Here is a 27,488-nt window from a genome sequence, read left to right on the forward strand (position 1 = left end):
ATTGTTGTTTCCCTCAGTTCCCCTTTCTCAGCCCCACATTCAGTTGGCAGCAAATCCTGTCAATCCACTTCCAAAATATACCTTCAATAAATCCACATTTCTCTATTCCCAATGCCATCAGCCTAATACAAACCACCTAGACTGTGGAGACAATTTAACTTTTTTTTTTTTAAGATTTATTTATGCATACAAGAGCTGGGGTACAGGCCAGAAGTGTGGGAGGTGAGAGGATTCACCAGAGACAGAGTGGGGGGCAGAACAGGCAGATAGACCAAGGTACACTGCTGAGGGGAGCAGCGGGTGAGTCAGGAGAGGTCTGCTTCTCCATGTGGGTTGCTCCCTGGCTGGCCAGGGATTGAACTCATGCTGCAGAGGTTGCGTATAGCTTCATAGGTTTTGTCTTAACCCCTTGCGCCACCAGGGAGGCCCCTTAACTGGTTTTCTATGTCTATGTTTTCTCTTCATTTTGTGCACAGCAGAGAAATCTTTTTATAATGCACATGGTGTCATTTCTTTACCCTGCTTAAAAATCCTCAACACTCCTTGTGAACAAGACCTCTGCCTGCCTCTTCAGTTTCAAGTCATCCCACCTTCTTTCTTCTCTCATGCTCCCTTCCACCCACCCCCCCACCCCCCCCCACACACACACTTGCTTTCTTTTTTCTTTCTGGGATACATTATGTGCTCCCTACCTATAGGCCACTGTACATGCTGGTCCTTCTGTCCTGGTTCTCCCCTCAACTCTACCTCCCCTGCCTCACCCTTGACAAACAAGGCTTGCATTTACTATTCTTCAGTTTTCAGATTAAATATCGTCTCAGAGAGCTCTTTCCCAAATAACCGATCTAAAGTAGTATTCCCCTAGCCCTTCAAATTATTTCCGAGGTAGTCGAGCAGTGTGTTCCAGTGTAGACTCGTTATTTTGTCTATTTCTGGGATAGATGATAGTTGAAGTGTTGCTAACCTTGCTTGTTCATGCCCCTTCATTCCTCCTTTCCCAAGTCCTATTCACAACAGAAGACATGAAGCTAGAATTCCCTAAGAGGAAAACATAGACAGCTTTAAATTTTCCTACAATCTGGATTTAGGTGATTTACTACAGTTCAGATTTCAGTAAGGTAAGCATCTCAATGATAACATCAAGACCTTTTATTTTTTGTTCCTCCATCAGCAGGTGGGGTGTTTTTTAAATTGTTTTTGTTTGGTCTTTTCGTGGTCACAAAATGGCTGTAGTAGCTCCAAACTTTGCAGTTGATAAAGAGAAAGAAGTTAGACTACACATTTCCAGAGATTAGAGACATCTCAGCTGGTATACGGCAAATGCTGACAACAAAAGACTAAGATTAGGCAATGAAACCATACTGCTAAGGCCAGCCCAGGCCAAATAGAAACTGCAAGATGGGTACTACCTAGCCCCACTCAATGAAGCATAGCATACATCACTTATATAAATCCCCCCTTAATAACATAAATCACAGGATTTAGAATTAACAGAAGGGAAATTCTGAATGTGACCAGTTAACTTGGACATGACTAGAACTTGATCTGGATGTGACAGAAATTAAGTTGTTAGAGATAATAGAGCTTATCATCCATCTTCCCTAATGGAATATCTGCCACAGGAAGTAGATCATTTGTCTGTCTTATTTACTACAGTGCTGTGGCAGATTCTTCTGGGTGCCTACTCAAAATGCATGCTCCTCCTTTCTTCCTCATTCCCTCTCTACTCTCCTTTATCTTTTCCTTCCTTCCCTCTCCTCTTTCCCTAACAGACCTCTAAGTATGTTGGGGATAGCGATATGTCTGTTTAAAATACACATTTGCCCAATGACCTTGGCAACTAGGGGCAGAAATATCTTAGTGATGCTTTGGGAGATGCTCTTTAAAGGAAACAAACCCAGGGGGCTCCCTGGCAGCCAGGAGGTTAAATCTCAGTGCTACCATTGTGACCCTGAGTTCTATCCCTCACCTGCTTCCCTGCCCCCCGCCCCACCAGGGAGATACCCACATGGCACAGCAGACCTTTCCTGTCTCACCCGCTGCTCCCCTCAGCTGTGTACCCACTCTGTCTCTGGTAAATCCTCCTCCCCTCCACCTCCCACCCCTGTTTCTCTGGCCTGAACCCCAGTTCTACACACAAAATCTTTTTTTTTTTTAATAAAAGGATACATACCCTTCTGATTTGCTCTCTTGGCTCATTTTGCCCTCTGCCCTTCTTCCTTCCTCAAATGTTAACTTGTTTCCTGGAGTTGTTGCCCCCATCTTGCAGCTATGGAAGAAAAACTGTGACTGAAGCAGAGCAGAACAGAAGGAACCCGGAGGTGCACAGCTTCCTTGAGCAGCTGCAATGAGCCGTACCCATTGAACTCCTCAACTCTACAGTAACCCCTCCACTCAACATCCCCCCCCCACCGTGGTTAAACCACATTATTTCAATTTTCTGTTCTTTCAGTTGAGAACAGTCTTAATGAGAACAAACCTAAAGCCCCAGCTCCTAGAATGGGGCTGATGTACAGGGCTCTCAGTAATCATTTGCAGAATGAATGGATGAAATTCAAATGCAGAGCCAAAGCCTTAAGGCATAGAGGGTTTTAAGTCATAAAAAGGTGCTGAATCACAGGACTGTATGTCCCTGGAGTCCCCCCTCACCTCTTAATATTTGTGAACAGTGAAGACCACATGTGGACTTGAGCCCAAGAGTTATGCCATCTGGAGCACTGTCCAGATCAGCCCAAATGCCTACACATCCATTTTTCTTATTTATTAGATACATGAAAAGACATGATACAAAAGTTGTTGCAAACATTCTTAAGGAACTCACAGATTTGCAAGAATATCCTCTGAGATAACAATGTTCAGAAGGGCAATGTGACCTTGAGATTTTCAGTCACAAAAATGGTGTCCACATAACCTGTTAAAGGTATTTCCTTTTAGTACATTTTATTGGTAGCCATGGGTATTATTTGCCATCATCTAATTGTATAACTTCAAGAAATAGAAAAACATTCCCAAGTGCCCTCCCCTTACTAAAATCCCAGCAACTCCATGGTTGAAACCAGCACAGTGTAAGGACTAGAACCACAAGCTTTCAGCCATAGCATACCTATCAATTAGCACACCTATTTATTTGCTCATAAAGCCCTATTCATCTATGGCATAACAAAGTTATTTTTGAATTCTAAACATAGGCCTGCTAGTGTACAGTTATTTTTATTAGGTGCTCTTTAAATGCCACTTTCCACCCCCTCAGGGCACCTATGAATAGTTAACAGAAACAAGTCACTCAGCAAGTTAAATCATGTACTTTATAGATTTAAGTGAAAGAAATATGGAGATTGCTTTTAAAAATTGTTGAAATGTGTGAAAAGAGTCTGATTATATTGGGATTATTGTTAATTGTCTCCCTTTCCTCTCACCCTCCTGAAGCTCACCTCTCTAGGGATGCAAGCTCCGTAAGGGCAGGGGTCTTTGTTTTGTTCACACTGCAGCCCGAGCATCTAGAAATTGACCAGCATTTCAATCCTTCATGACATGTAAATAAATATACTGGAACAGAAGGCAGCCTAATGCAGGGTATGGAGCCCACAGCCTTTAAAGGGTTGTTGGAAAGGCAGACTGTTTCATCCATAGAACAAGGCTTTTTCCAATGATAAGTTATAAAATATATGTAATTATGCCTGGAAACATTGTCACAACTGTTCATATTGTAAGGCTCTCTTTCACCTACTCTTATCCCATTGCTGAATTGCCTCTTTTTGTTTCTCTTCCACCCAAATCTTAAGACCTGATCTAAGGATTATCCCTTCCCAAAACCTTTCTCCAAACTAATTTCTTTTGTTTTTTGAACTCTTATTATACGTGATATATTTGATTGTCCAAGCTTGCTGCCTTTAGAGAGTCTACAGGTCACAGAGCATGGCAGATACTCTAAACTTAGACATTATTGATAGTCTAGGGAGACCAAGCCAGAATTTGCAAGGAAGACAGCTGGAGAGGAGATAGCTACTCAGAAAACTCTGGAGATAGAGTATTGATCCATGCACTGATCAGTGCGTGCAAGAGGAAACTACCCACTGCTTGGGAAAAACCACTACGTAATTATTAGAGGAACGGGTATCCAGGACTAACACAGGGCTAAGCTATTGTCTGTTCCCCACCCCCAGTCAAATTGGCAGATCTCACAGTTCACAGTCCTGGGTAGCTTACTCAGTAGTGAGGAATAATTAGCCCTCAACTAAGCCAGCTCTGATCTCATTTAAGAAGTCAAAAGTGGGCCTCCCCGGTGGCGCAGCGGTTGAGCGCTGGGTTGCAAAGCTGCCCGCAGCCTCTGCAGCGCCGGTTCGATCCCCGGCTGCTCCCCGGCCACCGGAGGAGGGTCCCACATGGCGCGCAGACCTCTCCTGCCGCCCGCTGCTCCCCTCAGCAGTGTACTTCGGTCCTTCTGCCTGCTCTGCTCCCCGCTCTGCCTCTGGTGAATTCTCTCACCCTCCCGTGCTTCTGACTGTACCCAGTGCTTGTATAAATAAACAAATAAATCTTAAAAAAAAAAAAATACACACAAAACAGTTTAAAAAAAAAAAAAAGAAGTCAAAAGCAAAACCTGAGAGTATCAAAATGTTTCAGGTGGCTTCATTTCATCCCAGAATAACTTGATAAAGTGGTACCAACTTCCAATTTTAAAATACATAGGTTATAGGAGTGTAATATATGGCCTAGTGACTATAATTAATAATACCCTATATTTGAAACTTTCTGAGAGAGTAGACCTTAAAAGTTCTCATCACAAGGAAAAAATTGTAACTTTGCATGGCAATAGATTTTAACTAGACTTACTGTAGTGATCATTTTGCAATATATATAAATATCAAGTCATTAGGTTATACACGTGAATATACACATGTCAGTTATATTTCAATCACAAACAAGATGTTGGGAGGAGTTTTGAGAGTTTATACTTTTGCAAGCTTTATAACACATAGGAAGTAAAATATATTACCACAATAATGTGAAGACTAAAAGGAGAAAAACATAGCATAATAATCTGTGATTCTTTTATTTTTATAGCTGCTAATTTTGTACCTATACTGTCATTCCTATTAGACCAAGAACATAATTTCTTTGTTCTAGGATCTCTTAATTATTCATCTTTTAATATTCCATTGTATAAAGTAGTCTAATGTGTGGCCTTTGCAGACAAGAGTCCTTATTTCCTAATGTTTTCCAGGTAAGTGATGAGAGGGGAGAAAGCTGACTGGATGAGAGGTGGTGGATTTGCATGCATGAGAAGAAAAATTGCTGGGGAAGGTGTTTTCCAGCAATCATCTGCATGAGCCAATGGACACCTCTTTTTGCTCGTCTGGGTCTGCTCTTTATCCTTAGCCTAAACTGCATTACTGATGGTGCAAACAAAGTCACCATCTGAAATCATAGAAATAGGAAAAATAGCAGAAAGGAGCCACTAAAGGAAGTTAATAGCCAACCAATCAGGATGGATGAAACCAGATCCATAGGAAGGAAGAGAAGACCAGTGTTTATCTACTGCTATAAGTTTTAGATGGGACAGCTCAATCTTGTGAACAATGAAGGTTTTTTTATTTTATTATTATTTTTAATTCATATAATAGGAACTTTCAACACTACATATGACTCATAGTATCAAATCACATTTATTCAGATGTGTATTATAACACCACACCCACTATCAAGGCACCCCCATAGTCTATTGGGTCCCCCTCCCGCATTGCTCCTTACCCACAGTTCTACAGTCATATTTCTTTCTTTCTTTCTTTTTATTAAATATTTATTTATTTATTTATTCAAGAACCGGGGTACAGGCCAGATTCGCGGGAGGGTGAGGGGATTCTCTAGAGACAGAGTGGGGAACAGAACTGGCAGACTGACAAAACACACTGCTGAGGAGAGCAGCGGGCGCGGCAGGAGAGGTCTGCCGCGCCATGTGGGACCCTTGCCGGCCAGCCAGGATCGAACCTGCGCTGCAGAGGCTGTGGACAGCTTCATAGTGTGGCGCTCAACTTCCTGTGCCACCAGGGGAGGCCCTACAGTCATATTTCTTTTTTTTTTTTTAAAGAGGCATGACTTTTTATTTATTTATTTGTTTGTTTGTTTATGCATGCACTGGGTACAGTCAGAAGCGCGGGAGGGTGAGAGAATTCACCAGAGCCAGAGCGGGGAGCAGAGCAGGCAGAAGGACCGAAGTACACTGCTGAGGGGAGCAGCGGGCGGCAGGAGAGGTCTGCGCGCCATGTGGGACCCTCCTGTGGTGGCCGGGGAGCAGCCGGGGATCGAACCGGCGCCGCAGAGGCCGCAGAGGCTTCGCAACCCAGCGCTCAACCGCTGCGCCACCGGGGAGGCCCCCTACAGTCATATTTCTAAGGTTTATTTTGGTTAGTATTTCGCCTGTCCCTTTGTTTTGCTTTTCTGTATTCCACATGAGTGATTTGACAGATGAAATGGAGAGCCAGAAATGTACAGTACCTTACCCAAGATCACACAGCAGTTAAACTGAGTCCTACCTTGCTTTAAACTATACTTTTAAGACATGATAAAAAACAAAAGTAATATTTTGACATATTTGAAATGTTATTTAAAAGTTTATCATGTGTAATTACCTCAACTGTGTTTTTTTATCTATAAAAGAAAACATGAAAATATTTATAAATTGTTTTAAAATTCTCAAATTTTACACACACATTTTCAGCAACTTAAGTAAATCCTATCATAAGGAAAGTTATATTCCAGAAAAGCAAAACAGTTTTTGACATCACAATTCTCTCAATTTATACTTAAAAGGAAACAGGATTAATGGAATGAAAATAATTAAACAGTAAAGAGTATTGCATCATTATTCTTTGTTAATTTGAAATGCACTATGGATGCTGAAGATTTGAAAACTTTCTAAAGAACCACAGTAAAAAATCTAAATTGGTTTTTGGTTATAACAATCTAATTTCTTTAATAGCCATAAAGCTGAACTAAGGATAATAGCTCCTTTATTATAAATAGATTTCCCATCTTGAGACTGTTTTTCGTGATTGAAAAAGAGAAAACAGGAGCCTTCGGGGTGAATGTGATTTCCTGTTCATTAAATGGAGTTTGGGTGGTAAAGTGGGTTGAATGGCAAGCCCCCCACCAAATACACACACACACACATATACACATATAAAAACACATACACACATATATAGTATATATATCAACATTACATCTATGGAACATATGAACATTAATATATTTGGAAAAAATAGTCTTTGCCCATATTATTAAGGATCTTCAAATGAGATGATGCTAGTTTATCTGAGTGGGCCTAAACCCAATGACAAGTGGCCTTCTAAGAGAAGAAGGGAATTTGACACAGACGAGAGAAGACAGGAGGTGATGTGAACACAGAGGCAGATATTGGAGTGCTGCTGTCTTAAGTCAAGGTGGGTCCTTAGAAGCTGGAAGAGACAGGGAAGGATTCTTCTCTAGAGCCTTCAAGGGAGCATAGGCCTAATGACACCTTGATTTTGTACTTCTGACTTCCAGAACAGAAAGAGAATAAATTTGTGTTGTTTTAACCCACCAAGTTCATGGTAATTTTATACAACAGCCCTAGAAAATTAATACAGATAGCGTGCAGTTCAACCAGTAAAACTTGTTTCGTGAAGGGTTGCTTCTCAGAGGGAATTTTCATTGACCCTTTCCTGGCCAATGAATAAATGAAGACTCTTGAAAATAAGATGCAATTTTCAAGGGGATGATGTGTCATTTTGATAATGTGAGGTTAAGTGTTGCCTGCAGTGTAGAGTGACTCAAGTTTGCCATATTTGGAATTTTTAAAATTGTTTGATAGAAGATAACTTGTTTCCTGCAGATTAAATTCTTTTTTAAAAAAAATATTTATTTACGCATATAAGAGCCGGGGTGTAGGCCAGAGGTGTGGGGGGTGAGAGGATTCACCAGAGACAGAGGGGGAGCAGAACAGGCAGATCTCACTGCTGAGGGAGCAGTGAGAGACAGGAGAGATCTGCTGCGCCGGGTGGGTTAGCTCCCTGGCCAGGATTTCATGCTGCAGTGGCTGCTGATAGCTTCATAGTGCTGACACTTTACCCCTTGCACCACCACCGAGGCCTTAAATTCTTTTATGGTTTATGAGAAACTTAAAATGGAAGATTTTTTTCTCTTATTAAGTCCACAGTCAGATTTCCCCAACCCTCAGTCCCACCTTTACCCTCCAATGTCTATTATATAGCTTAGAGTAAATTAATGGATAAGAAAATTTAGTTACAACAACATTTGGGAAATGCACAGTGCATGTTGCATAATCATTTTCACCATGCTATAAATTAAACTTGTGGTTATTTAAGATTTTATTCAGTCAGGGTAAGTGTATTTTTAAAGAATTGCTATTGAAGATTGGAAATAAGTGTTGGGGAGGGTGGGCCTCCCTGGTGGTGCAAAGAGTTAAGATGCAGCACTATGGAGCAACCCAAGGCCAGCCACTGCAGCAGAGTTCCATCCAGGCAGGCCAGGGAGCTAACCCACATGGCACAGCAGACCTCTCCTGTCTCACCTGCTGCTCCTCTCATTTACTCAGTATTTCAGTAAATCTGCCTGTTCTGCTCCCCACTCAGTGATTAAAATGAAAATCTTAGTTTTAGAAGAGAGAATAATTATTCAACATTAAGTTTCTTTCTCAGACATTTTTATTAAATCTTTGTGGTTACTTATTTTTACAGTTCTAGTAAGTAAATTAGTGATGAAATAAACAGTAAGGTATAGATTGTTTTTAGCCTGTATTTTTTATGGATACATTCTCTTAGCTGTGTGTTTTTTTAAGCTACAGATGTATAATATACTCATATTGATTCTTGCTTTGTATGAGGAAATTTAAGCTTATCAGCATATTACGATTCTGTCAGGGCCCTGTGATTCCTAAGATATGCTGGTGCCTGGAAATCAAGAAGAAGAATTTTATTTTATAGCTTGATATCTGGTATCTGTTAATAGCACTTGATAGAGCAACTTTTTGAGGTAACATAAATTTTATTTATGTATAATTGATAGTTGTGAGAAATTTAAAGAATAGATGAGGCCTAGGTAGCTGAGGGGGAAAAAGGCCACTAGTCAGTATGGAAAACCAATGTCCTAATCTCCCAGTTTTGCCTGACTGGGATCTGTCTCAGAATCTTACAAAACGTGGATGTCTTTAGCCCAGCTGTGACAGACAGGACAGAAACTTCAGTGTTAAAGCTGGGAAAGTATCGGCAAACCTTATGTAACCTCGATGTTCAGCAAAGATTCCTTGGTACATGATAAACACTTTAGACTACTCTTGTTCTCAGTTTACAGATGAGGCTGGTGGTCAGACAAATGTCTGTTAAAAACCCTCTCAGAGATGGAGACCTATCTTGTGAGTCTGCTAGAAGCTCTTTCCTCAAACTGAAAAAATGTCCCCTGTTGTTTACAAGAGTTGGTCCTTTCTTACATGAAAATTACACATTGCTTACATTTTATGAGTCCAGAAAACCAAATTGCTTGACAGGTCAAAAACATCACATGCTACCCATTCACTCCCGGATTCAATAAAATCATTTCAATTCAATTCAGCTTGGCCTGAGCTGGGCCCAGAAGGAGGTCTAATGTAAGAAAATGGACCACTGAACATTATATACAAAAAATATAAATTCTGGTAATTTAATCTAGGCTTTTTCAAGTTATTTGCTAATTTGTCCAATCAAACAGGACAAGATATATCAAACTGAATTAACAGAATATGTGGGCATCTTTAGCTCAAGGGATGAATGACAAACATTAATCAAAAAGAAAATGTATATACAATAGAAATAGTCCTATAAAGACAAATTGGTGGTGGGGGGAACTCAAGGGAAGCCACAGCTTCAATTATAATCCATATTCACAAACTGTCATCATTAACAAGGAGATAAAAGCCATTATAGTTAAAAGTGCACACAGTGCTAAATTTAGCAGCTGTGCAATAGCATTGAAATGCAGAATAAAAGGGAAACCTGAAGTAATTTTTGCAAGGCAAAGTAAAGAGTTTAGAATTAATATAAAAGTATAATTAACTTAGCTGGGCAAGTGAAATACTTAACACTAGCTTCAATGTACTTTAAGATAAAAATAGTCTTATTTTTCTTTATTTCATTTTTCAAATTAGGTTTTTACATAGGCCAAATAAAACAGATTATTGTGAAATTTCCACTTTATTTTTTGGAAAGATTTATTTTATTTAGTTATGCATACAAGAACTGGGGTGTAGGCCAGAGGTGCGGGGGTGCTGTGTGTGAGAGGATTCACCAGAGACAAGAGTGGGGAGCAAAACAGGCAGATCTACTGAAATACACTGCTGAGGGGAGCAGCAGGTGAGACAGGAGAGGTCTGCTGCACCATGTGGGTTAGCTCCCTGGTTGTGGATCAAACTCATGCTGCAGTGGCTGGTGATAGCTTCATAGTGCTGAGATTTTAAACCCTGTGCTACCAGGGAGGCTGCTGAAATTTCCACTTTAATTTACATGCCTAAGTAGTTGTGCATATTAAAAAGGAGAACAAAGGGACATGTAACTGATAAAGTGTAAATAAACACATCTTGGTTAAAGAATAGATTCTCAGAAATGCTCTGTGTCCATAAAAATCAGATTTTTCTTAATTCTACTGATAATTCTATAACATCAGTCTAACCTGATTTCTGGATTTTTTTTAATACAACAGATGGTTGAGCTGTTGTGTCTAAATATATCAGTTGCTTTGGCAATTTATTTACATGAACTTAAAATTTGAAGCCAGAACCACAATATAGCAAATAAGTAGACAACGCATTATTTTTATATTTGTCTTGGAATTTTCTAAGATGGCTGTCACTAGTGTGGGTTATTTTTGAAATTGTGTAATTTTTTTAAAGATTTATTTATTTATGTATACAAGAGCTGGGGTACAGGCCGGAGATGCGGGAGGTGAGACGATTCATCAGAGATACCGTGGGGAACAGAACAGGCAGACAGACTGAAATATACTGCTGAGGGGAGCAGCGGGCAAGACAGGCTTTCTCTCTGGCCGGCCAGGGATTGAACTTGTGCTGCAAAGGCTACTTATTGCTTCAGAGTGCGGTGCTTAACCCCTTGCACCACCAGGGAGGCCCTGAAATCATATAATTTTACACAAAGAAGTCTCTGTGACTCTGGTTCTTGAAATTCCAGCCAGTCTTGGACCAAAAATATGCAGTTTTAAAATAAAATAATAAAATTGGGATAACTGATGATGTTTAACATATATAGAAAATTTCAAATAATGGATTTTTTATTTGACTAAAATTTCTGCAAAGAGAAATATTTTGAGTTTGATTATCAAGAAAAAAAAATGTACACTATATCACTGCTACACTATTTAAATTGTATATTAGAGCATCAGAGCACCAGATCAAGAGTGAAGATAGTGAGTACCACCATAGTAAATAAATAAATATATAGTATATAATGTTGTTACCAGTAGTGATTGGTTAGCCTAGGAAACAAAGACTCTTGTAAGACAGAACTTCAGGGTTCCTTATATTATTTCCGCTCTTGTTTTTGTTGAAAACATCTGATCTCTCAGTTTTGTTTTGTTTTTTAAAAACCTCATTAATCTTTTTCTGGTCTGTCTTCTTGATTAAATTTCAGCAGTATAAAGGTGAAGGTTGTGTTGACTCTAATTCTTTCTAAAAGAATTTTATTTCTAATTTGAAAATGAGGAATTACCTGGAGCAGTTTCTTAGGGTGAAGATATCATTAGGTTGCCTTCAGATTCTTTATAAAATGCTCTCATTTTTCTATTTGCATTCTTACTATCAATTCCATATATCAACAAAGTTTATCTTATTAAAATAATTTTGAATTTTTAAACAAATCAGGGATATTAAGGACTGTTAGTGAGTGAGGACTATCTATAAAAGACTACATAGAAACTATGTAAAACACTACAAAATGATACCATTTTTAGGAATGATTGTAGTTCACTGTAACATTTCTAAACTTACTGTGAATCTTTCACTGTAAGATTAAGATATATGCATAAGTCAATTATGGAAGTGCATTCTTTCTTATGTTTATTCAGTATTACATCTTGAGGGTATTCTACCTAAGTCTTTTGCTAAGTCATCTTTTCAACTACATGTGAATGACTGAAATTCTATGTGTTTGGTATTTTATGAGAATAGGCCAAAATCAGTGACCTTGAAGATAGCAATGCAGGGGCCTCCCTGGTGGCCTAGGGGTTAAGTCTCAGTGCTATTACTGGTAAGGCCTGAGTTTGATCCCTGGTCAGGGAGCCAACCCACATATGGTGCAGCAGATCTATCCAGTCTTGCCTGCTGCTCCCCTTAGCAGTATATTTTGGTAAATCTGCCTGTTCTGCTCCCCACTCTGTCTCTAGTGAATCCTCTCACCCTCTGCACCTCTGGACTATACCCCTATTCTTCTACACACACACAAAGAGCAAAGCACAAAGGCCCCAAAAAGGAAGAAAAGAGAAATAAGATGTAAAAAACAAATTATGAAGCAACATTAGGCTAATGGGTAACACAGAAAGCAAAGAGAGAGAGAAAAGACCAGAGAACTTACTCAATGAGATAACATTGGGAAACCCCTCAAATCTGGGGGAGGAACTGGATATATAAATTCATGAACCTAATAGAACACCTCATTACTAAATGCAATGAGATGCCCAGACACATTGTAGTGAAACTATTCAAAACAAAGACAGGATATTGAAGACAGTTAGGGAAAAAAAGCACAAACACATATAAAGATACTCCCATCAAGCTTTCATTAGACTTTTTAGCAGAAATTGATAGGCCAGGAGAAAAGGGAATGATATATTCAATATACTCAAAGGTAAAAAACAGCTAGCCAAGAATATTATGTCTTACAAGACACTCTTGCAGATATGGCAGAGAAATACAGACTTTCCTAAACAAACAAAAGCTGGAAGAGCTTGCCAATTCTAGGCATCCCCTACAGGAAATGTTGAAAGGAATGCTCCTTTCTAAATTGAAGTAGAGGGTCTCCCTGGTGGCAAAAGGGGTTAAGATACAACCTATGAATTTATCCACAGCCACTGCAGCAGGAGTTTGAGCCCCAGCCAGGGAGCTACCCACATGGCGCAGCAGACCTCTCCTGACTTGCCTGCTGCTCCCCTCAGCAGTGTATTTCAGTCGATCTGCCTGTTCTGTTCCCCACTCTGTCTCTGGCGAATCCTCTCACCCCCCACACCTCTGGCCTGTACCCGAGTTCTTGGATGTATAAATAAATAAATCTTTAAAAAAATAAAATGAAGTAGAGAATATGCACAAAAATTGAATAAGGAAGTAAATAAACAGAGCCAGGAAACCAAAGGAAAAAGGATAATAGCAAGCCCTTAAATATCAATAATCTCCTTAATGTAAGTGAAATGAATGCATCAATAAAATGACAGTGGCCAGAAGGATTAAAAAGCAAAACCCAATAATATGTTGCTTACAAGAGACTTGCTTCAGCTATTAAGACAAATATAGACTAAAGTCAAGTGATGGAAATTGGTACTTAAAGTCAATGGAAAAATTTAAAAAGCAGGAATTGCTATACTTATATCAGATAATAGACTTCCAGTCAAAAAAGAACAGGAGACAAAGATGAACACAATGATGAAAAAAGGATCAATACAACAGGAAGACATAGCAATTACCAATATACATGCACAAAAATATATAAAGCAAATGTTAACAGACCGAAAGGAAGACATTAGTAGCCTCACAATAGTATAGGGGACTTTCACATTTCACTTTTTGCAATGGACAGATCCTCTATACAGAAAATCACCAAGGTAAGTGGCCTTAAATAACAAATTGGGTGAGATATTTACAGAACATTTGACCCCCAAGCACTATACTATACATTCTTTTCAAGTGCTCCTAGGGTATTTTCAAAGGCAAACCATATATTGGGATACAAAATAAGTCTAAATTTAAGGATATTGAAATCATATCAAACACATTTTTGTATCAGAATAGTATGAAACTAGAGATCAAGTGAAAGAAAAAGGTAGAAAATTACAAATACAATGTTCTACAGACTAGCTATTGGAAATCAAAGGTAAAGTAAAAAAAAATACTTGGAGCTGAATGAAAATAAAGAGATGAGTTATCAGAAACTATGAGATGTGGCAAAAGCAGTATTAAAAGGGTTGTTTATGAGACACACAGACCAATGGAATCGAATAGAAAATCCAGAAATAAACCCACAGATTTATGGTCAACTAATCTTTGACAAAGGAGCAAAGACTATTATGCATTGGAGCAAAGAAAGTTTGTTCAATAAATGGTGCTGGGAAAACTGGGTCGCTACATGCAAAAGAATGAAGCTTGACCACTACCTCACACCATACACAAAAATCAACTCAAAATGGATTAAAGAACTAGACATAAGACCTGAAACCATAAAATACATAGAAGGAAATAAAGGCGAAACACTACATGATATTCACATCAAAGACATCTTTACAGACACATCACCCAAAGCAGTGATAGTGAAGGCAAAGATAAACAGCTGGGACTACATCAAATTAAAGAGCTTCTGCACAGCAAAAGAGACAGTAACAAAAACAAAGAGAAACCCCACCAACTGGGAGAACATTTTTGCACACAACACTAATGATAAAGGACTGATCACAAAAATCTGCAAAGAGCTGATGAGACTCAACAACAACAAAGAAAATAATCCAGTCAAAAAATGGGCAGAAGAGCTAAAAAGAAACTTCTCTGAAGAAGAAATGCAAATGGCCAACGGGCATATGAAAAAATGTTCAACAGCACTTGTAATCAGGGAAATGCAAATCAAAACTACCATGAGATACCATCTTACACCAGTGAGAATGGCACATATTAAAAAAACTAGCAACAACAAATGTTGGCGAGGGTGTGGAGAAAAAGGAACTCTTCTGCACTGTTGGTGGGAGTGCAAACTGGTCCAACCACTGTGGAGAGCTGTGTGGAGATTTCTGGACCTACTAAACATAGAGCTTCCATATGATCCAGCAATTCCACTCCTAGGTATTTACCCAAAGGACACAGAAACATCCATTCCAAAGAGCACCTGCACCCCTATGTTTGTAGCAGCACTATTTATAATAGCTAAGCTTTGGAAACAGCCCAAATGCCCAAAAATAGATGACTGGATCAAGAAGATGTGGTACATATATACCATGGAATATTACTCGGCATTCAAAAAAGATAAACACATGCAATTTGCAGCAACATGGATGGCGCTGGAAGGGATCATGCTCAGCGAAATAAGCCAGAAAGAAAAAGAAAAATACCGGATGGTCTCACTCATAGCAGGAATCTAGAAAACTTAAATAAGGGACCAGGAAAATGAATAACTATAAGAAAGTGAAAATCAAAATGAACAAAAAACTATGAACCAGAGACACTTTTTGGGGGATGGGGGGCGGGAGGGGAGGGATTGGGGTCGGAATGGGGGGATTGCAATTGTATGGGAATATAAAAATAAAATTTATTATTTAAAAAAATAAAATAAAATTTTTAAACCTAAAAAAAAAAAAAAAGGGTTGTTTATGGCAATACAAACTACATCAGGTAACAAGAAGAATCACACACAAGAAATCTAAACTCAAAAATAAGGAAATATAAAAATGAAGAAAATCAAGTCAGTAGACATTAAGAAATAAAAATTAAGGCAGAAATGAACAAAATAGAGATCAAAAACACAGCTTGAAGATCAACATAACCACAAACTGGTTCTTTATATTTTAAAAGATTTATTTTATTTATTTATATATACAAGAGCTGGGGTGTAGGCCAGAGGGGTGTGTGTGTATGTGTGTGTGTGTGTGTGTGTGTGAGAGAGAGAGAGAGAGAAATCATCACAGAGTAGGGAGCCCAACATGCAGATCTACTGAAATACACTGCTGAGAGCAGCAGTGGGTGGGACAGGAGAGGTCTGCTGTGCCATGTGGGTAGCTCCCTGGCCTGCCTGAACGGAACTCATGCTCCAGTGTCTGGCTATAGCTTCAGAGTGGTGAGACTTAACCCCTTGCGCCACCAGGGAGGCCCACAAACTGGTTCTTTAAAAAAAATTTACAAAATAGAAATACTTCAGTCAGACCATTAAGAGAAAAAAAGGCACTTAGAAACAAAAGAAGTCACAAAAGATACATAGAAACAAAGAAACACAAAACAATATTATGAACAATTACATAGCAACAAATCAGATAATCTAAAAAAAAAAAAAAAATGGACAAATTCTTAGAAACATAAAACATTCCATGACTGAATCAGGGAGAAATAATAAACCTGAAGAGACGCATGAGTAACAAAATTGAAACAGTAATTAAAATCCCCCCCCCACCCCCAAAATCCCAAAGCCAGATAGCTTCAATAGTAAATTATGCCAAAGAAGAATCAATATCAATCCTTCTCAAACTCTCCCATAAAATTGAAGAAGAGAAAATTCCAAACACATTCTATGAGGACAACACAGGCCTGATTTTGAAACCATCATGTCTAGATTTCTTTGGAAAACCCCTCTGCTACTACTTCAAGGGAAACAAAACAAAGGTAAGTAGCTTGGGCAAGCTAAACCGTGCTTAATAGAATGATGTCAGCTTTCAGGTTTGGGTGATAACACATTTATCTGTAGCTGCTCCAGGTTCATTCATCCCTCCTGAGCTACAATTTTGAAAAAACAAAAACCAAACCAAACAACCCCCAGTAGGGTGTAGGGTGGAAGATCTCCAAGCCCTGGAATCACTTTACGACTGCATTTTGGGGGTGCTTGAATGGTAAATCACACAATTGCCTTGTGCCTCAGTTGCCCCATACAGACCCTGGCGATGGTCGGAGGCATTAAATGAGAGTCTGCAGGCCTTGGAATCCTGCCTGGCCCAGAGTAAGCCCTTCCCACACTCGAGTTATCCTTATTATGTCAAGAGCTTCCCTCAGGGCGCCACTTGGCCTGTCTTTCCAAATACTAGGGTAACAAACACAAATGGCATCAGAACGTGAGGGGGCAGCGACCACGTGACCCTTCCACGAAAGCCACTTGTAGGGAGTTAGCAATAAGGCTGGGGGGAGAGAAAAGCCCCGCGCGCCCGCGGCCCGCGCGCGTTTTCCCGCCGCTCCCGAAACCCCGGCGGCGGCGGAGGCGGCGGGCGGGCGGGCTCGGGGGCGCTCGGGCGGCGGCGGGAGCAGCGCCTCGGGGCCGGTGAATCATCCCGGCAGACACCGAGAGCCGCGGCAGCAGAGAGCAGCGCCGAAAAATGGCTGAAGCGGGCACGGGTTTTCTGGAGCAGCTCAAGTCCTGCGTAGTTTGGTCCTGGACTTATCTCTGGACCGTGTGGTTCTTCGTCGTGCTCTTCCTGGTCTACATCTTGCGGGTGCCCTTGAAGATCAACGACAATCTCAGCACAGGTAAGGCCGGCCGCCGGGCCGCGGCCCGCCCCTCCCCCGCCGGGAAAGTTCGTGCAACTCGCGCGGGGCCGTGGCCGGCGGGGGCGGGCGGCTGGGGGCGCGCTCGGGGACGCGCCGGCCCGCGCTCGGCCGCTCGCGGCCGCCCGCCCCGGACGCCGCGCCTCAGGCGGCCGGGGAGGCTGGAGGGCGCGCGGGGGCGGCGCGGGGCCTGCCCGGTCTAGCGGCCCCGCGGAGGAGGAGCCCGCCGGGCACACGCCGCGAGGCGGGCCCGGCCGGCGGCGACGGCCCCGGCTCGGTCCGGCTGCTGTGCGCGTGCGGGTCGGCGGCGACGGAGGAGAACGGGCGGCCGGAGCGCCCGAGTTCACGCCGTCGCCCCTCGGGGGTCTGCCGCGAACTCCGGGGGCGCCTCAGACCCACACCGCGCCCTCCTCACTCCCTCCGGCCGCGGGTGCCCGGCGTGAAGTGAAGTCCGACGAGGCGGACCTCCTCACGCCCGCGGGACTCGGCCGGCCGCGGGCGCCCCCGTGGGGTGCGGCTCAGGGGCGCCCGGGCGACACCCCCACCCCCTCTCCCGCCCCTGGGGCCATCCCGGGATCCGGGGGTCGCGACCGCCCGGGCGACGCCCTCCACCCGCTCTGGGTCGCGCGCCCCCCACCCCGGGAGGGGGCGGTGTGGCTCTGGTGTAGACGAGGCGAGGGACTCCCGAAGGTACTTTTGGGGCGGTGGATGACGTGTCAGGTTGCCAAAGGGAATGTCGAGTGACAGAGACGGAAAATCTAGAATTTATGATGGATTCAGTGATTTTACTATCTTGGTAATTAGCCACGTCCAGAGTCTTAGGTCAAGGTGGTCACATATGAAGAAGGGAGCTCCGCAGAGAGCAGCTGGAACTGGGGCCTCACACACTTGCACGCAGCCCACTGAATCGTTCAAAAAATAAGCAACAGTGACTCTTGAGAGAATTCAGAAACACAGAGTATATTTTACAGGAAGGGTTTCGGTCCTTCTGGAATTCTGGTGGTAGTTGTGAGACTCGGGTCTTGTTTTTCAGTTTCACAGTGTGTGTGTGTGTGTGTGTGTGTGTGTGAGTGAGTGTGATTATGTGTACATGTAATGTAGTGATAATGTGTATATTCTCCCAGGTGTGTGACTTACATACTCTGGGTGCCCAGGTCAGGAAATGCATTTTGTTGTTAACTGCACTAAAACAACGTTTGCAAGACTTGGCTAGTGTATTTATTTTGTTAAATATTTGTGCTTTTAAATACTAAGCTTCAGTCATCTTGGTTACTTTAACTTCCTATTTCCATTTGTTTCAGAGTACCCCTAGGGATAGTATATACACTTTTTGGGAGGCAGGTAGGATTCTGCGCCCTCAAACTATCTTACCTCTTTAATAGGCATTGCTCAGCCCTTGCATTCAGTCATTCCAGAGACCAGGGTTTTCATCTTTTGCAGTGCTGTTTGCCACAACACTATTTTCCTTGCTTTAGCAAATGTATTTCCAAGGTATAACTCTAGTGCTAAAGTTCTATAATGTTAAGAGGTTGTTTGAATAGATGTGGCAATGGAACCTTATGTTTTTTGGTAAGTGGGTTTAATTTTTCATTGTTGGAATCTAAAAAAGTGAATGTATGTCATTTACTACACATATAACATTTTTGTTTCAAACACGATTGTATATCCCTTTTTTTTAAAAGTAAGTTAGATGATCATCCATGTGTGTCTATGTCCATGTACCCATAAGAACCACATGCCAGTGTTTTATACAGAATAAGGAAGCAGAGTATGTACTGAGAAAGCGTGTAGTTTCTTTTTTTTTTTTAATTTATTTTTTTATAGAGGCATGTTTTATTTATTTATTTGTTTGTTTTGTTTATACATGCACTGGGTACAGTCAGAAGCACGGGAGGGTGAGAGAATTCACCAGAGCCAGAGCGGGGAGCAGAACAGGCAGAAGGACCGAAGTACACTGCTGAGGGGAGCAGCGGGCGGCAGGAGAGGTCTGCGCGCCATATGGGACACTCCTCCGGTGGCCGGGGAGCAGCCGGGGATCGAACCGGCGCTGCAGAGGCCGCGGGCAGCTTCGCAACCCAGCACTAAACCGCTGCGCCACCGGGGAGGCCCGAAAGCGTGTAGTTTCAAAGAAAGAAAGTTATTAGGTTTTGTCCCAGTAATTTTGAATCTAGCTTTTCTTGAAAATGTCTTAGTTAACTTGTATAGGGCCATTTCTCATTTGACATTATTAGAGAGAAAATAAGAAGGCAAACAGGCCATCTGGACTGATGAACCTCACCAGACACGTAATAGAGGGAGCCTGAGATTACTGTCCCCAGTGACACTGGCCTTCTGTTTACAGTGTGGCTTTTGCACATTTCAGTCATAAAGGAAGGTAAAAGGAGACACACTTCTCTGTTTTTCTTACCTCTCTGCTTTTCTGTGAGAAACTGGGTGGGTGGAGGACTTTGGCATCAATTATGAGCATGAAATTATGGCAACAAACCACCCCAGAGTAGTTAGGTTTTTCAAAAGGCAATGGCAGACACCTTTTTTTCCACCCTTTTCAGTAAAATTAAGTTGTTAAAGTTGGAAAACTGCCAAAAGATTACTATCAATTTAACCCCCTCTCCTTGTCCCCTTATCCCCTTTTAGGACAAAAATCTATACTTGAGTTAGTGAGATATCTCCCCATCCTGCCAGGGCAAGATAGGAACTACCCTGCCCTATGGAACTTGTCCTTGGAGGGCAAGCTAAGCCCTGTGCTGTTGCTAAGCCCTGTGGTGCCTTCTTTTCCCATGACAGTGAAGGCAAGTGTTCCTGGAGAGGCTGCTGGATCTAGAGCTGTTTTTAGGGAGCTGCAGGTGGTGCACGCCTCTTCTTCACGGAAGCTTGAGGCTACCATTGTGAGGTAGCCAGGAGCCAGGGCTTTTTAACACAGGCCCAGTGCTGCACTTCTAAGGTTTTGCAATCTGGTAAAAATGTTCCAGACTCATTTTGGGTATCTACAATACTTGGCATGTTCTTCTTATCTTGATAACTTGTGGCAACTTTAGTATTCTGTCTTTGTTTGACCATATTTTGTGGTAAATGTGCTTAACTCAACTAGTTGTTTTCATTTCTTGAATGCTTCTCATGCATAAGGCACAATGACAGGTGCTGTGATGGGAAAGATAAAAACATTTGTAAAACTCAGGCTAAATAAGGAGTTTATAACAGGGGTACAGCTTCCCATGATGCAAGGTAGAATGTGGGCACGGTGATAGGAGCTTCCTTTGAACTGAGCCTTGGAACCTGAGAATTCCATGGTCCTGAGTTGGGGAAACATTGGAATGAGCCTTCCGAAGAAAGCCATGAAGATGTGAAAGTGCAGGTCAGTGCACTAAAAAAGTGGGGCGGGCCTCCCTGGTGGCGCAAGGGCTTAAGCACCGCACTATGAAGCCATCCGCAGCCTCTGCAGCATGAGTTCGATCCCTGGCGGGAGCAACCCACATGGTGAAGCAGACCTCTCCTGCCTCGCCCGCTGCTCCCCTCAGCAGTGTACTTCAGTCCCTCTGCCTGTTTTGCTCCCCACTCTGTCTCCAGTGAATCCTGTCATCCCCTGCATCTCTGGCCTGTGCCCCAGCTCTTGTATGCATAAATAAATGAATATTAAAAAAAAAAGTGGAGGAAATACAGTTGAAAGTGGTGTATGCGTCTCTCTGTATACATGTTTTATAGCTTCTGCTATATTCTAGCTCCTTGTTTTCTGGTATCATTCCTTGCATACAGTAGATCCTTACCATTCATTGGATCAATGAATCCAATTTATTGTATACCCAGTGAATTGAGATTGAAAGAGTGGGAATTAATCAAACAGATTACTGAATTTGTACCTCCTCTAAGTCTTCAGCTTTAGATAGAGGTCAGAAACTGTCAGAAAAACTTAGGAAATTCTATGATGCGTCACATGTATCTGTGGTGGTCCAGTTTATGAACACATAAAAGGACTTTTTTTTGTTATTGTTGCTTTGATTTTAGCTATATCTCAGACATCTTTGTCACCCTTACTCATTTTTGGAGATGTTTCTCTCAGCCATTAGTGAAATAGTCTGAAAGATGCTTTTTTCTTAAGCTGTCAGTTTCCATATATGTACAATGATAGCTATACATCCCTTATGGTTCTTTCTATCTTTAGGATTCTGCTTCAGTGTCTTGGGATAGATTTCATTATGTGTAGTGTAGAACCAAGCAAATACACAGATTTGATGAAAGTATATGTCTTTTTTTTTTCTTTCCAGTTTGGACTCCAATTGTTAGTGAATTCAACTTCAGTTTTTATGTGACCTTTTTCAGTTCAAATATATTGCCCTGACTTAAAAAGTCTGATGATCTAACCCCTTCCTACCCTTTCTTTGTGAACTTTCAGCACTCTTTCTTAGGTGGTCACCACCCTCCAGACATATTGTGATTCAATCTAATTCTGAAACACGCCTCGTTTGTTCCTGCCTTGGGGATCTTCCACCAAGAATGTTTTCCTAGCTTGATTTTTTGCAACAGTCTTTGAAAACTGGCAACTCTGCATAAATTCATTTCCTTTGAGACACTTTCCCTCATGACCCAATTTATTTATTTATTTTTTTTTTTTTAGAGAGGCATGTTTTATTTATTTATTTTGTTTGTTTGTTTTTACATGCACTGGGTACAGTCAGAAGCGCGGGAGGGTGAGAGAATTCACCAGAGCCAGAGCGGGGAGCAGAGCAGGCAGAAGGACCGAAGTACACTGCTGAGGGGAGCAGCGGGTGGCAGGAGAGGTCTGCGCGCCATGTGGGATCCTCCGCCGGTGGCCGGGAAGCAGCCGGGGATCGAACCGGCGCCGCAGAGGCCGCGGGCAGCTTCGCAACCCAGCGCTCAACCGCTGCGCCACTGGGGAGGCCCTCATGACCCAATTTAAAATGACTGTCCAGTCACTACAATATCACCAGATTTGTTGAATTCTCTGCATAGCACTTAGCACCATTATTGTTCTTTTTTGCTACTTGTTATCTCTCTCATAGTTGTTCCTCATGTGACTATAAACCTGATGAGAATATGTACCATATTTGTTTTATTTTTTTCTGTTTTATTGAGTATCTCCGGGCTTTAGAACAGTGAGACTTTGACTCTAACATGTCCTCAGCATGTATTTGTTGAATGAATGAAAAGCTATTTCAGTTGGTTGTGGTGACTCAGCAGTAACATTGTCCTTTAGTGAATGGCTTTGGAACCTGACATATAGTCACTTCATATCAGATTGGGAATTGTGTTTACTGATTCTAAATTATAAAGATTTCCCTTAAATGTTTACTGTAAGGTTAAGAACCTCGTATCTGTAAGAATGGCACTTGGGTTTCTTCCAACATGGAAAAAGATTTTGTCTGTGGGGTATGGGATAATAAAAGGATTCTGATTGGGAAAGTTTCTGAACAATGTTGTCAGACAATATGCAACTCAATACAGAGAAACATAATTTGAACTGATTTGAAGTATTTAAGCACAATTTTAAGTTCATGTATTTGCATATTCCCCTTTCTAAATAAGAATGATTTCTAGGCTTACATGAGGAACCAGAGTAAAATAGTTTTAATGTAATAGAAATTGGATTTTTTGCCAATTTTCTGGAATTTTTTTTTTCCATAAAGTATTATTTAGCTGTTGAAAGAAATAAATACAAGGTGTGATGCAGGAGCATTAGATTTAAAATTAAAAGATTTGAGTTCAAATTCCAATTTTCCATCTGTTGGGTAATTTTGGACAAATGATTTGTAAGCCTTTCATTTATAAAATGGATGCGGTAATTTCTGTTTTATAATAATTCTAAATAAGATAACATTTAGCATTGAGTCTTGAGTATAGCACATACATAATTTTATTTTTTTGTAAAGATTTATTTATTTATGCATACAAGAGCTGGGGTACAGGCCAGAGGTGCAGGAGGGTGAGAGGATTCACCAGAGATAGAGTGGGGAGCAGAATAGGCAGATTGACTGAAAGCACTGCTGAGGGGAGCAGCGGGCGAGACAGGAAAGGTCTGTTGTGCCATGTGGGTATCTCCCTGGCTGGCCGGGTTGAACTTGTGTTGCAGAGGCTGTGGATAGCTTCATAGTGCTGTGCTTAACTCTTTGCGCCACCAGGGAGGCCCCATCACATACATAATTTTATATGCCTGGTGGTTCTTGTCTGTTTATCTCACTCTGAACCATTGTATATTCATTGGTTAATTCATTTATCTATTGGTTTGTTTATCCATTCATTTGGAGAGGTAGGTGCCTATAAAACTGAAGTTGCATTATTCCCTTTAATTTTTACTTGGACACTGTCTCATGTCATTTGTAGTCCTCTCAGTTTCTGTGCTGAATAATTGACATCCTCTAATGTATTGCATTATTCACTGATGCATCCACATGTATCTTTTTCTCACTATGGGCAAGGAGCATGTATGGTAGAAGTCATATCTTAAAAATAATATTGCGTGTCCATCTGTTGATTAGTACTAGGAAGGGATGAGGAGTTACCCTTTATTGAGTTTTTACACAAGCCAAGCACTGTGCTGCATACTTTCTCATTGGTCATTAGGTTTCCTGGACTTGTCCACAAAGTCTATTAATATCTTATGACAAGCAGATCTTCTTTTTGTACATGTGAAATAAAAATTGTCCAAGGCAAAATGAATACTGTTATAATACCAGTTGTGCTGTTAAAGGAAGAATACAGGAGAACACATTAAAAATATGTATTTTGATCGGAAAGCAGTGCGTGAGAGAGAAGGGCAATGTGGTAGAAACTTTTGGAAGAAACTCTTTCCTTAGTATAATTAGAAGGCAGAAGGGCTTGAGAATGGGGACTATGACTTTTTCATCTTTGTATTTCCATCATATAGCTGTTGCTCAATGATGAAACATGAAAAGAAGATGTGAATTACTCTGTTTTTGTTTTTTTTTTTTTAAGATTTATTTATTTATTTATACAAGCACTGGGTACAGTCAGAAGTGTGGGAGGGTGAGAGAATTCACCAGAACCAGAGGGGAAAGCAGAGCAGGCAGACTGATGAAATCTACTGCTGAGGGGAGCAGCGAGTGGCAGGAGAGGTCTGCATGCCATGTGGGAAACTTGACAGCGGCCCAGGATCCAACCGGTGACCTGGCACTGCAGAGGCTGCAGGGATCGAACTGGTGCTGCAGAGGCTGCGGGCAGCCATGCAACCCAGTGCTCAACCGCTGCGCCACCATGGAGGCCCCTACTCTGGGTGTTTTAAGACTTTCCCACATTGATGGCTCTGGTGGTCATTTTCTTTTTCTTTTTTTTTTTTTAAGATTTATTTATGCATATTGGGCCTCCCCGGTGGCGCAGTGGTTGAGCGCCGGGTTGCGAAGCTGCCCGCAGCCTCTGCAGCGCCGGTTTGATCCCCGAATGCTCCCCGGCCACTGGAGGAGGGTCCCACATGGCGCGCAGACCTCTCCTGCCGCCCGCTGCTCCCCTCAGCAGTGTACTTCGTCAGTCTGCCTGTTCTGTTCCCCACTCTGGCTCTGGTGAATTCTCTCACCCTCCCGCGCTTCTGACTGTACCCAGTGTTTGTATAAATAAATAAATAAATAAATAAATAAATAAATAAATCTTTAAAAAAATTAAAAAGAAAAGATTTATTTATGCATATAGGAGCTGGCATGTAGGCCAGAGGTGCTGGGGTGAAGGTGGGGGAGGATTCACCAGAGACAGAGTAGGGAGCAGATCAGGCAGATCTACTGAAAACCACTGCTGAGGGGAGCAGTGGGTGAGATAGGAGAGGTCTGCTGTGCCATGTAGGTTAGCACCCTGGCCAGGGTTTGAACTCATGCTGCAGTGGCTGCCTACAGCTTGATAGCATTGAGACTTTAAACCCTGTACCACCAGGGAGGCCTGTGATGATCATTTTCTTATTTTACTTCACCAGAGGGGTATTGCTGATACCCAGCACTTCAGGCAAAGTTTATTATTTGACTCACAACTGAAAGTAAGTGAGGTAAAAGGATTCTTTTGAGGCAACTGGGGCAAGAGTTCAAAGAAAGACAAGAGAGGAAAAGTGTTCCTGCGTGTTTAGAGGGGGTGATTGCTCAAGATGCAAATAATGGTGAAATTGAGAGCAGGAAAGCACTCAGTGGAAGAGGGGATAGTGTGGTATAAGTGTGGCTGATCAGCTGGGTCCAGACAGCTCAGTGATTGTCTAGACGTGTTGCTGGAATGGACTGACAGAAAGTGTGTGCAAGTGGACAAATACCATAACTTTAAGGAGTGTTTATACTTCCTAAGTAGACTGTAATAGGCACCACCCTGGGCATTCTGTGAATATTTTTGTGGTTGAGATGGTTGTTTTTGGCTCCCACTTTGGTCAAGAGTTAGTACATTTATAGGAATGCAACTTCCATAGGAGATAATAAAACAAATGAGAAAGAGCATTGTAGGCTGGGAACTACTCTTTAAACCTAAGACATTACGGTAGGTTGTTTCTCCACAAGGCGGTATTCTGTGGGTTTTGTCTCTCACAGTGAAGTGATGTGTTATAGTATATAATAGGAACTAGTTTATCCTGGATATTCTTTCTAAAGAATATTCAAAAATCATACTAAGCAAGATAATGAGTTTACTAGACTATTTAGAACTATACTATTGAATATCTGTTTGTTGTAAATGTGAAATAATATTTATCAAGATCCTTATTGTAATGTATATGACGTTTTTATACCTATCTATAAAGAATTTTGAGTTCTCCAAAAGAGAAAGAGTATATAACGTAATTCCTTTTTGGTATTATAATGGATATGACAGTTGTTCTTTCCAATCATTCGAATAAAGCAGGCATTCCTGCTCTTCCTACTGTTCTAAAATAAGAAACTGACAGGCCCAGTAACTCTGGCAATATTTTATATTAGCTGTACCTCTGGCCAGAGGAATCATTGTTTAATTATTTGCACTTACTAAATCTTTCAGTAAAATATGGCAACATTTATCTGAGAGACCATCTTTTTTCCCTCTGAATTTTAGGAAACTGGAAGTGTTGTAGTTACAAGCACATTCTGTGGAGAATCCTATCATGTGTTTCTTAAGTTGATCTTCAAATCTAATAAAGAATCTTGGTTAAGTATCAGTTTTTTTCTGAAAAATTGAGCAAGCCTATAGAGGACTTTAAAGGAATGTCTTAAGTCAGTGAGTGGGGACTATTTTTTTTAAATAAAAAAGTTTAACAATTTAAAATAGTACAAATAGCTGAAATACTCTGAGTCATAAATGTCTTTTTAAAAATGTGTCCATTTGTATTTGGATTTATGTATGACCTAGAGTTAGAGAAGTTTTGTTTTGTTTTAAGTCAGTTGTAATACTATTCTGAAAGGTTACTTAATTAGCAATTGGTTATTGTAGAATATATGTGCATATATATATGTGTGTGTATTTTTGTATACACATACACCATATATATATATGGTGAAATTATACCACCATTACATATATATAGTGAGATATATATATATATATATATATATATATATATATAGTGGAATACCTATAGTTCTCTCTGTTAAGCTTTTCCAGTTTTTAGAATCTTTCTGTTAGGAATAAGAAAATGAAATTTACATCCCTACCAAATTGATCTTTTTCATTTGTTTGACAGATGCTATTTATTGAATATTGATAATAAATCTAATAATCCTTGTGGCTGTTTTGAAATTTACTGCATGCACTATGTTACTGCCTTTTCTGTGACATACATTTAGATTCTTATAGTGTCACATCGTAAGAACTGTGGTGATCTGGTTTGTGCTTTTCTGGAGGGGAAGGGTAGTATCTGTCCTCTATCATTGATATATTTTATTTAAAATAAAGTAATACAAATTATATTTTTCATAGTTCAGACTCAGAGTACTTGACGTTAGAGAGAAACTATTCTTGGCTTATTTGGCTCTTCTAGCAAAGAGAATTTTTTATTTATTTGTTTATTTATATTTACATCATTGTTCATTTTTTAAACAATGTTTGCTCCGCC

The 27,488-nt window shown here is 41.0% G+C and overlaps 1 protein-coding gene across 4 annotated transcripts in view; it reads left to right on the plus strand.

The window, feature by feature from the left end:
- Positions 1–16,971: 16,971 nt before the first annotated feature.
- The window catches only part of ST7 (suppression of tumorigenicity 7), a 222,700-nt gene continuing 212,183 nt past the window's right edge, over positions 16,972–27,488 (plus strand). For 3 of the 4 annotated variants that reach the window (XM_054692580.1, XM_054692590.1, XM_054692589.1), the window contains exon 1: positions 17,233–17,458. In XM_054692580.1, coding sequence (XP_054548555.1) covers positions 17,308–17,458 — 151 coding nt within the window. In that variant the 5' untranslated portion in view covers positions 17,233–17,307. Of the gene's footprint in view, positions 17,459–27,488 lie in introns of all 4 variants that reach the window. The other variant, XM_054692582.1, reaches the window with a different exon arrangement.

Source organism: Talpa occidentalis, unplaced genomic scaffold (genome assembly GCF_014898055.3).
Source record: "Talpa occidentalis isolate TD23 unplaced genomic scaffold, MPIMG_talOcc4v2.1, whole genome shotgun sequence".
Taxonomy (NCBI): Eukaryota; Metazoa; Chordata; class Mammalia; order Eulipotyphla; family Talpidae; genus Talpa; species Talpa occidentalis.